General features: G+C 38.2%; 1 protein-coding gene across 5 annotated transcripts in view; it reads right to left on the bottom strand.

Moving 5' to 3' along the window:
• KLHL32 (kelch like family member 32) overlaps positions 1-12,391 on the bottom strand; it is a 185,753-nt gene continuing 173,362 nt past the window's right edge. For 3 of the 5 annotated variants that reach the window (XM_040983795.1, XM_040983797.1, XM_040983796.1), the window contains 2 exons: positions 8,553-8,749; positions 6,836-6,927 (listed from right to left, as the gene is read on the bottom strand). In XM_040983795.1, coding sequence (XP_040839729.1) covers positions 6,885-6,927; positions 8,553-8,749 — 240 coding nt within the window. In that variant the 3' untranslated portion in view covers positions 6,836-6,884. Of the gene's footprint in view, positions 209-6,835; positions 6,933-8,552; positions 8,750-12,391 lie in introns of those variants that run through there. The other 2 variants (XM_040983793.1, XM_040983794.1) reach the window with 1 other exon arrangement.

Below are 12,391 nucleotides of genomic sequence, written 5' to 3'. Positions count from 1 at the left end.
ATTCCTCAAGTTTTGTTCATATGGTTATTAACTGTGCATTTGCTTTTCAAATGGTGCCAATCCTGTGATGAGGCACTTGAAGAGTTTGAAGGTTAGGGCATGTGAAATACGGAGCTGGAAGGAAGCATGCTGCTATTCCATTAGAAGCAAAGGGTAGTGTAGGTCCATAGAATACTTCTTCTTTGCCTTCTCTACTTACATCCAATACCTACAAAAGAAGAGAAGAAGCTTATATGTCAAAAATCATTGCTCAAAGCTGCATATACATGAAAAGGAGCCTGATTTAAGTTCACATATGCCATCACCACCAAATCTTGGGCTTTCCCGTGCTAGAATGGCATGAGAAATACTGAATTCTACTAATTGTACACTTGGTACTATGTATCACATACATTTACAATTGTTCCTCAGAATCAGTGACAAGGTAGGCAGCATTATCCTCTTCTAATAAAGCAGTCTGCTTAAATAATGTGCCCAGACTAGCTGATACTAGTATCATAATATTGACTCACAAATCTTCATCTATAAAATGAAAACAGGAACTTATATCTCTGTTGTGAAATTGGTGACATATCGTAGTGTCTGGCACATGCAATATGGCTTAGCAACAAGTTCAAAATTAGTTGAGTTGGTTCTGGAAATTGTCTCCCAGTTTACTTCCCCTTCAAGCTGGAGTTCATCTCCTCTTTTATGGCACAGCTTCATTGTTAGTCTGTGCCTGCTGTCAGCTGAATGAATCTGGCTTGCTCTTATTACTAGAAAATCTTCATGAAAGGCGTTCTCGTCACTTTCGTCAAAGCCATTGGGTTCTTTTTAGTCCTCAGCTCTGTATTCAGCTTTCCTCCAGCCTCAGTTAAACCTTTACTTTCTTGAATCCATGATTTCATTGTAAATAAACTAAAAGCTGTCAGCATTGCTCTCCTGCTGTCCACCTTTGGTCCCCTTCCTTTTGGCTGTATTCTACAAATAGGCATCCCCAGTAGTCCTACCACAGACCTCTTGGTGTCCTTTAATTTGTTCCCTCTCCTGCCTTTGTCAAGCACCTCTGTGACTGACGCCTGAGTTTTAAATTATAAATGAAAGGAATCCTTGAAATTTGAAGATCCAGGTTACTAAATGAGAAAATTATTAAGTCTTGAAATAAAAGAGATAAAGCTTCTATTTTTTTTTCCAAAAGGACATTTAGTTGTCACAACCATTTACTGAACAACATACTCTGTCGCTGCTGATTTACAATGCACTTACACATTACATGTGAATAGTTTCTCTGTTCCCTTTCATTAATTTATATATCCATTAGCAGTATCATTTTTACAAGCAATGTAAATCTCTATTTTTTAATTAAAAATTTTTTTAAAGATTTGTTTTTTATTGGAAAGGCAGATTTACAGAGAAAAAGAAATACAGAGAGAAAGATCTTGTGTCTGCTGGTTCACTCCGCAATTGGCCACAAGGGCCAGAGCTGAGCTAATGAGGAGCCAGGAGCCCCTTCCAGGTCCTGATGTAGCGTGCAGGATCCCAAGGCTTTGGGCCATTCTCTGTTGTTTTCACAGGCCACAAGCAGTGAGCTGGATGGGAAGTGGAGTAGCCCAGCATATTCAAGGCTAAGATTTAGCCACTGAGACATCATCCTGAGAATCTTACTCATCTTCAAATATTTATTTATATATATATTTAATGGCCCTAAAGGAACTTTAAGGAAAGTTTGACAAATATCATCCTACCCCCATGAGAACAAGGGAATTCTGAATGGGATTTTTGAGTAATATTCCATCAGAGCAAATTCCAGATAATTAAAAATTTATTGCAAGTATTTAAGGCTACATACTGTCTTCAGTTGACAAGAAACGGATGCAGAAAAAATGAAGTGGCCTGCTCTAGGAAATATGTCTAGTAAGTGCAGAACCAGTATTTGAGCTTCAGGATGCAGCCAAGAAACAGCAATGAATTTGTGCAATCATGATAGCCATCCCCTCAGCTGTGTCATTTTTAAGAAGCAAAATACCAATGAGGTAATCCTCCAAAGAGCTTTTGTCTGGTTCCTTGGGCCAACAGAGACTGCATATGTTAAGCAGATGTAATGTATTTAATCTGAGAAGAGAAAAGGAAGCATTGGCAGTTTTTTCTCCCAGACACTCCCCTGTAAACTGGCAGAAAGAAGGCATTTGGGAGAAGCTGGTGCCAGCTTGGCAGCATATCCTCCAGCCAAAAGGAAATAATAGTAAATGAAGAGAACACTAGAGGTGATCTGGAAACACAGACTAATCACTTGCACACTTATGCAGCTGCTCCCTTATATGCTACTTGTCATCCACAGCACACCAGATTAGAGTCAAATTTCTGTGCCAGACATTTGCTTGCATACCCACTGTACAAACAAGAGGACCTTCATTTTTTTTGGCTAGAAATTCTCAGTCTATTACTAACAAGTGCAAATGTCAATTTTTTTTAGCAAGTATTAATTCAAGAGCATCTTCACTATTGTTTTGGCTGGGTTTTCCTTGTGATAGATCAAATAGTCTGCTTTACAGAAGCAGGAAATAAAATAATGCTTTCAACACAGCGAATGAGCTCCATCTCAAATGAAAAACGAGCCTGGATCTGGGTCCAGAGGGTATAACTGAATGACAGACTATTGGCCGGTATTTTTTTTAAGTCAAAAAATGATGTTAGTCTTCTAGATATTTCTGTAACAATCAAATATTTAAGTGTGACTTTCAATAATCAGCTGATTTTGGATTAATGATCCTTACCTTAATTTTAAAGATTACATATTTTCATCTTATGACATAAATATTTAAACTTAGGTATTTTTAGTATTACACAATTTCCTCCACCACTCTTGTGTACTAAGACTTACTTATTTAAAAGACAGAGTTACAGAGAGTCTTGCATCCTCTGGCTCATTCCCCAATTAGCCACAAAAAGTACTGGAACAGGCTGAAGCAAGGAGCCTTGAGTTACATAAGACTCTGAAGGGAGTGGGATTAAAGTACAACAGCCAAGACTCAAACCAATGCTCATATGGATGCCAGAAATACAGCTTAACTTAATGTGCCAAAATGCCAGCTCCTCCTTGGTAATGATCAATCTAATGACATACTTGGCAATTTATATTGCCTAACCAACACTCCCTAACAAATGTCACTCCATTCTCCCATTATCTTGATTGTCTATCAAATATTTTTTCCAGCAAAGTAGAGATCTGGTTTTGAACATTTTGCAAGATGTTTACTGTTAATGCACCAAATAAATATATCTGTAGTCATTCATAAAATATGAGCCGGCACTCAGAATAGAATGATAATACAGTTATTAATCATTTGTGAATAAAATGAAACATACATGATGCCTGTTATCTGCTTAACTACTTATCTACTATCTACCTAATCCAAACATCTCTTCTTAAAAAAGTTTATTTATTTCAAAGTTGCCGCTACAGAGAGAGGGAAACACAGAGATATTGCCTCTGTTGGTTCACTCCCAGATGACCACAACGTCCAGAGCTGAGCCAGTCCAAAAGCAGAAAGCAAGACTTTTTCCAGGTCTCCCATACAGATGCAGGAGCATAATCACTTGGATCATCTGCTGCTTTCCCAGGCAGATTGACAGGGAGCTGAGTCAGAAGTAGAGCAGTTGGATCTTGATTCACTGTACATATGGGATGCTAGTGCTCAAGGTGGCGGTTTTACCCACTATGCCACAGCTCCAGTCCCCCAAACATTTCTTTAAGTGAGAAACTATTTGCTCATATAGATGAATACATCACCTATTACTAGTAAAGGCTTTTAAAAATCTAGGACAGGTGTTAGGGTGTCATACACCAAGCCTCCAACTATGGCACAAGCATCTCATATGGGCCCTGGTTCATGTCTTGGCGGTTCCACTTCTGATTCAACTCCCTGCTAATGACTTGTGAAAGCAGCAGAGGATGAACTAAGTACTGGACACCTGAACCTATTTGGAAGATCTGGAAGAAGCTCCTGCCTCCTGGTTCCTGGTTTTGGATCATCTAAACTCTGGCCAGTGCAGCCATTTGGGGAATGAACCTGCAGATAGATGATTTTTCTTTCTGCCTCTCCTTCTTTGAAACTCTACCTTTCAAATAAACATTTTTGAAAGAAACAAAATTTACATGGAATTTCGCTGTGCTTTGTAGGACCAGTATACTAGCCAAAAGAAAAACATGACATTTGCAAAGAGGATTTTGTTCATCAAAATGGCTACAAGGATATAGAAGTGCTCATAATGTTGAACTTTTTTTAAAAAGGAAAGTGTGTACTGTCACAGATAAAATATATTCCACCGATACAGGCATTGGTTACACATTTCTGAATCCCTTTTGGAATCACTTTAATTTGGTGGCCAGCACTGAGGTGTAACAAGTAAGCTACTGCCTAAAACACCATCATCATGTATGGGCACCAGTTTGAGCCCTGGCTGATCCACTTCCTATCCAGCTTCCTGCTAATAAGCCTGAAAAACAATGGAAGATGGTGCAAGAGGTTGGGCCCCAGCATCCCCGTGAGAGATCAAGAAGTGCCTGGCATTTGCATTCAACCTGGCCCAGCCCTGATCATTGTGACCACCCAGCAAGTGAACTAGCAGATGGAAGATCACAATGTGTGTATCTTCCCTCTCTCTGCATAACTCTTTTAAATAAATAATTTTTTAAAAAGAAATTACTTTAATTCTAAGAATACTCTTAAACATCTTCTGGGTTAAGATAGCCAGTTGTTCCCCTTCATCTTTTAAAGATAGTTCCTTGTTTGGGAACAACCAGACATTGGCAACTAATTACTGCATATGCTTAGTGGTCAGTCTAAGAAAAACTCATTGGGGGCAAAGAACAAAGGATATGACTGTAAAGATTTCTAGTTTCAGCATTTTAAAAAATCGTTTCTGTGTCTAAGCTAACATAACTATTCTAAAACAGGAGATATAAAAAAGAGATCTCTAGTCTGTATGGAGTATTTTCTAATGATGTTAGGATTTCGACTTGTTTCTACTTTTGAACCAACTGGATATTAAAATGGGTGAAATCACATGAATATATTTAGAAATGTGCGGTTTCACTTGTGATCATTTTCAGCAGGACACAATCACATGTTTGGCAACTTTACTTCACTGACTTGCACACACAGTCAAGAAAAGTCAACCATCACCACTTACACATTTCCAGCACTCTAGAGCACTGCCTGCCACCCAGTTCAATTTTTTCTTTTTACTAAATTTGAAAAGTAAACAATTAAAAAAACTAAAAGACTAAGAATACTGCCAAACACATGGTTGGATAAAGACTGAAAGAAATGCTTTTCGAGAGGAAGCAATTTGCTCATTTGTTGTGATCCAAAAAAAACTGTCTAGAACAAGGTGGCTTTCCATTAACTTCCTTAAAATCTTACTTTTTTGTGTGTGTTTAGTATTTTTTCTGAGGTATTATCCATTTCTACTGCATTAGTTTTCTCATTTTTATTCTTTGAATTTATTGTAAGTTATGCAGCAATGCATTTTATTATTTACAGATAGATAAGGGCACTTCAAAATACTCATGGAAAAGTTTAATTAAAAGTAAGGGTATTTCATGAAAAAGGGCATGCAATCCCTGCATAGTTTTTCATACACATTTCCAAAAACTTTTCTGAGTACCCATGCATAGGAATTTATTTAGGTTTTTGTTAAGTTCTAACTTAATTGCATCGCGTTAAAGATCTGTAACACTTCATTTTTAAAATTTAGCATTGTTTTCCTTCCCTAACTGTGGAATACATTTGGTTCTTTTACAGGTCCCATGTATGCATCCTCTTCCAATGGTTCAAGGCAAGCCTCATATCCATTCTAATAAGCTTGCTAATTATGTTATATTCTCATATCAACCCTACTCTTGCCAGATCTTCTATCTGATCTGTATGAATAATACATCTATGTTTAGGTTTCCAGGCAAACCTTTGGCAAAACAAATCAAGAGACAATATGAATATAAAGGCAGATTTAATTAAAAATAACCCAACTATACAACAGTGATTTTTAAAACTTAGACAATGTGGGAAAGTTTTTTTATATACCATTTGAGATTCGATTACAAGAACTAAAATGCTTGATTCTGCAACTATTATAATATTGCAGCAGTTGTAAAAAATCTTCCTACAAAAATGAGGTAAGACTGTGAATTATAAGAATATACTTTTCTGGGTAACAGGTTAGGACTGATGTGAATATTTTATCAGAGAACACGTAAAAAAATCATGGTAAGAATTATAAAATAATAATAGGAATACTGCCTTAAATATGCATATCAACAAAAATTATTGCTGTTATAAAAGTCCACACTGGGAAATTGCTCATTCTGGGCTGCTTGCATATCCATGTGCCAGAGCTACTCTCTGGGGCAGAGGAAGACGTTTCAAAGAAATGCCCACAGCCACTGTTAGGAAGGAAGAGCACCTCTGCAGTGGCAAGCAGGAAAAAATATTGTGACACAGAAAACAAGGTAATGACGTAGAAAGGAGACATTGACAATGCTTCTGGGACTGAGGATGGGTTATTGCCAAGCTTTTTAGATGTTTTTGGTTTAAAATCAAGGGACAGATATTCCAGTTTCCACATTTCCAACATATATCCCATATATTTTCAAAGCTTCTTCCCCAGCTTTATTTCCAGGAATGCTCAGTCACTAATTTTTAGGATGCAGGATGAAGTTCTGTGGCTGAGCTAGCTATACACAACATGAAATCAGGAGCCACTGTATGTATATATCTCTTCCTTCATGAATAGCACTGTAAAACATGACTTTGCTGGCCCTCTGGAGCAAACTTTAAAGCAACTTCAACCACTCACCTGGATACAAGCCAGAGGCTCATTTGTCCAAATTGAATATCCACCAACTAAATATATTCTCCCGTTATGGACAGCAACTCCGGATTCATTCTGACCTAATTGAATAAAAAGAAATAACAAATCAATTTCTCATGTGTTTTCATTAATTCTTTTGTCCCTGAGCAATACAGTTTCCTCCTGTGGCTGGTTTGTACACTCCATCGGATTTTTGTAGCAACTACATCCTAGCTCTCAGTTCTAAGAAGACCTAGCTGTTGTTTCAGAATAAGTCTGTGTCAGATCAGAACCAGGCCAAAGTACTTACTAACCAGCCAAGCTAGTAATAATAAAATTAAAACACAGCAATGGTAAGTGACATGGAACTAAGAGTTGTGTCCTATTTTCTATACCACTGATTTATACTAGAGGAATATGATATATTTTAGAAACAAAGATATCCCTTGTACCCACAAATGCAATTAAGGAAAGTGCATATATTTTTAAAATAACAGCTGCAACTCCAAGTAGCCAATAAGACAAAGCCATAATCAAAATAAAGAAAAATGGTAGCAAAATGGATAACACTGCTCTTTCTTTACATACACATAAGTTTTAATATTGTATTAAAGTTCCTGAGCTGGGACCAGCTTGGAAAATCCCCCAGATACTGACACGCCACAATGATGAAAGGTTTGTCTTCCCAATCCAAAAAGAAGGCAGAATATCTCAGTACCACATATTCTTCCCTGGAGGCTATCAGAGAGTGAAGTATTCTCAGTTTATTGATGGGCTGACACAGGACTGACTGGGGTAATAAATAAGCTGACTCTTCCAGCAGGAAGAATCACAGATTCAGGGATCAAGGGCTACAACTTAAGAGTTAATGGAGGTGGGCCTCAAAAATCATTTGTCAAAGCCAAGCACACCACAAAGCAGCTAAGCCCCCAGTTGCATAACCTGTGCTGCTACTCTCGCACTCCCTACAGCAGCTGTGAATAACTGAGAGCCCATTTGGCATACGATGATGTCTTCAGGAACTAATCCAAACCACCATTGTGAGTTTGTGACTTTCCAGTTATCCGAGCAACCCTGAAAGGAATGTCAATAACACAAGCTGACAAGGGACAGAAAAAAGAAATTTCAATTCTGTGAAGCAGTATCATGGGTAAGCTGCTTACTGCTATCTTTCTTTCACTTTTAGGATCACTTCTTATGATCAACTTGAGCTTGTTCAGAGAGGCAACTAAACTCACAAAAATAATTGATGGATTTGTTTGTAGAAAACAGTGAGAAATAATATCTGACAATGACAAATAATGAAGATGCCTCTGAATTCACAAGAAATAAAAGAAGGCTAAATGCAGGGACCAGCCGTGAATAAACTGCTTTTATAAAAGTGATAACTCCTTCAGCGCTTAGTTCTCTTTACTTGTTTCAAAGTTCTTATGTAAATAAAAATGATAGTGGACTTGGCATGACTCTCCTAGTCACGGAAAAACATACACAAAGCTAACAGCCATTAGAGAACCTAGAGGTGGTAGTGGCATCAGGGAACCTAGATGCTAAGCCACCTGAATGAGTCTGGTTTCATAACACAAAGAAGACACACTTCTGTGGTTAACAGAAACAAAGTGTTCTACCACTGCACACTTAAAGAAGCATTAAAGGTGTACAAGAAAATGTGTCTGGCAATCTCTTGAATCTCTGATTTGTCTGGTTTACTTAACCAAAGGTACTTGCCAGTCAACAGGTTGAAATTACAGCGTGTCCACTGATCAGTGTCTATGTTATAAGAATCTATATGGCGCACAAGAATCCGGTCATTATTGTAGTCCAGATCATTGCCTCCAAGAACATAGAGCTTCCTTTGGACAGCAGCCATGGAATGGTAGACCCTCCGCTGTAGCATGGGGCTACGGCTTATCCACTTGTTCTGAAAAAGGAAAATCAAGTGCTTTTGGTTAATAGATTTCCATAAAAGATAACAACAGCAGGTGTTGTAAGTACAGCAACCCTAATGTTTATCAGTCACATTTGTTGTTTACACACATTGAAAGGCATGAGATTCTAACATAAGGACAGGCACAGAACAACCGCAGCTTCTAATCTGTTTTTCTACTTACATATAGCATTTCTTCTTATCAAGTTGTAGCTCATAGGCCACCATACATTTTGTAAGGGGAACTCTGAAATTTTTATGAAGGTTATCTTATCCACATCAAAAAAAGTTATTCATGCAAATTAGCAGTGAAAGCACAAAACTAAGGACACTATGTATAATCATATAATGATTAAAAATAACATCTGGATTCAGAAGCATGGTTCATTTTAAAAAGATTTATGTATGTATGTATGTATTTAAGAGTTACAGAAACATACACATGCATACAAACACAAACATACAGAGAGAGGGGGAGAGAGATTTTTCATCCATTAGCTAACTTCCCAAATGACTATAACGGTCTGGGTGATAAGGCTGAAGTCAGGAGCCTGGAACGTCACAATGCCAGCCCTGAGTTTATAACTCATGCATGAGTTTATGATTCAAGTGTGACACTGAGCAATCTACTGAACATCTCTGTACCTATCTCCTCCTCTGTAAAATGAGGATAGTTACACCTTCCTGATAAACCTGTAGTAAAAATTAAATAAGCTAATTCACACAAGGCAATTAGGAAAATATCTGTCATTTAATAAATGACAATAGAGATGGATACAGCGTGGGTGCATCTCCTCAAGAGCCCATATGATTGGGAAATTGTTCCCCAAGAAGTGGTTGATCCCCAAAGATGTACAGCTTAGTGGGAGATCCTTTGGTCACCAGGAGTGTGAGGTGGTTCTCTCTCTCAACCACTTGGTTGTGATCTAGACAGAGTTGTTTTAAAAGGAGCAAGTCTGGCCCCACTCACTCTTTGACTGTTGGGAGCCATATCATCTAGGCATATTGAAGTCATTTTGAATATAGAGAAATGTCAGTAGAAAGCACCAGCTAGCGAAGTGCAAGAGAAACCAAGTTTTCAGATACCCTGTGGTTTACAAGTCATTTAGCAACTCACCCTGCTCTGATCACCCTTGGTGCTCATGACAGGATGTTGACTTACGCCCTGTCTGCTGACATCCTCTTGTGAGCATAAGGGGGTCTGGGAAATAGCTACCCAGACAGAGTTGTGAAACCATACCCTGAGCTTGTTTCCTCTTTCCCCGCACCCATAGATCCTGTTTTGCAGATTATAAAGCTCTGTGTAAAAAATAAAAGCTGGGTCAGCTTGATCAGACATACTGTCTTGCTGTCCGTTTCTTATGACTCTTCTCCCCCATTCTCTCCTAGGTTGGTTGCGACCCTCGTTGACTGTCCTGCTGGACGGGGGCATTTGACTCCTGCTGGGAGATGGCATTGATCTGCTATGATCTGATACCATCTGCTGGGAGGCCCGCATGAGAGGTCACGCCAATAAAGTTTTCTGATCTTGGACTTTGTACCTCCAAATCTAAGCTAAATGAAGCTCTGTTTCTTCAGAAGTTAGCTTCTCTGAGGCATTTTAGAGATGCAATGCTGATTAACATCTATGCTCATATTTAAAAATTTATCTTGACGATAATCATAAGGTATCAGAGCCTCCTAGATAAGGTGGGGGTGAGAGAGGCTTTCTTGTGCTTTCTTTAATAACCTCTTGAGATCAGTGGCAGGAGTTAAGAATTTGGCTCAGCAACAAACCTATATGAGAACTTCAAGAAATGGTGAAACCTTCAGTATTAGATTCCATATCACCACTAAGAATGAGAAGCATATGTTGAATTATTGTTAAAATAAAGCTGTTGAAAAATGCCATGTATGTTGCAAAATTGGATGAAAATCAAGTAGTTAATGATAAATTTTAGAAAAGTAATAGATAGGCAAATAAATCTATTTTCTTTTGACGTGAACACTAAACACACAGAAAGAACCCAGTTTCTTTTCTGCCAAGAAAAATTTGGATTTCAACCAAAACAATCACACAATATTTTGAATTCATAGGATTTCACCCATTCACAAAACTGTAAGGGAAAGAATAACCAAAAGTAACAAAAACATGTTTGCAGAAACATCTGTCCATTCACCATAAGCATATATACTGCCTTATATTTAATTTCTCCTTTAAAGATATACTCCTGAAAAAAATAGGTGTGCACAGTTTGTAAGCCTTACAGCCACCTGTTCCCTCTGTTTGAACATGTCAAAAGAAATCTCCTCCCAATCAAACATCTTCTTTAATAATACAGTCACCAGGACTTTTTTTACATTTTGTTGAGAAATATCTCTAATACACTACACATGAGTGACTGAACTTAACTTGAAACTGATGATGCTTTTCTTAGGTGCTGTATGTGAGGCAAGCCATGAGTGTTAGGAATCAGTGTTTGCATTAGCAGGCCACTCCCCTGCCACAAGATTCTGGATGCCATCTGGTTGGCAAAGCCTGCTTGCATGCCCTGAGTATATCTTTAGCTTCCTTCACTACAGTGCCTGCCAGGTGAGCCGCCAACCGCTGCAAAGGCAAAGAAACTGAGAGGCCTGGTGAGGTCACTCCTAATAAGCTAGCGTGTGAATACTAATCAGTAGTGGGGAAGCAGAGGTCACCCCAGCCCTGCCTGTTGGCAGGTAGCAGTGTGATCTGTGGCAGATGGCAGGCATTATCGACTCTCCACAAAGGCATAGAAGAGAAATAAGCACCAGGGCTGAATGATGGAGTTATTGAGATTCTGAGCAAGATGCAAGCAGATGTGATGTTTGCCAGTACGCAATGTAAACAATATGCCAGCAGAATTTTTAAAAAGAGCATGTGTGTACAAACATGAAGCAAAAATCATTTGAGAAATGTTAACACCTTTTTCCTCTTTAACCACATGTGCACCAAATTCAAGCAACTGCAATTAATGATTCCTCTGGAGATGGCTGACCCATGAACATTGGGTCTATGAAATTCACACCTTCTAATGACATCAGGAAACACCTTTTCAGACAGAAACTGCTTGGTTAAATTCAGAATCAAGTAATGATTACAATAAAAAGATACCAGATACACTGAGGTCACTCTAGCTACACATTTTGTGGCCAATCCAAACTCAGATTGCCAAAGTCAACCTGTTGTTTCACATTTTGATGCCCCAGATCAAATCTTTTTGGAATATTATCATAGTCGTGCAAATACTTTACTAAACTCACAGAAATAGTAAAATTCAACAGACATTGGTCAAGATAACAGATGTCTTGGTAGAAGGAAAAAAATGAATTGAAAACAGTTCCTTGAGAGAAATAAAAGTCAAAAAGCATGTATGAGAGATGGTCCAAAAAAAAAAAAAAAGACATCACCAAAATGTTTGCCATTCAAGCCCAGACTGTGAGGTTAAAAATATATTGTCACTCTCCAGGTTCATCTACTTCAGACTTACCCTAGAGAAGGGCAAAATGTTCCAGGACATTTTAGCTTCATTAAGCTAAATGGCATATTTTATTTTATTTGAGAACAATGGTGCCATAAGCACATTCCTTTCTGAGAATAGCAGAGAATATAGCAACAGGACAATCAAAATCTTT

Source organism: Ochotona curzoniae, unplaced genomic scaffold (assembly GCF_017591425.1).
Source record: "Ochotona curzoniae isolate NIBS_2020 unplaced genomic scaffold, NIBS_Ocur_1.0 contig_3819, whole genome shotgun sequence".
Taxonomy (NCBI): Eukaryota; Metazoa; Chordata; class Mammalia; order Lagomorpha; family Ochotonidae; genus Ochotona; species Ochotona curzoniae.
The sequence above is the reverse complement of the archived record's forward strand: the minus strand, read 5'-3'. Positions and strand labels throughout refer to the sequence as shown.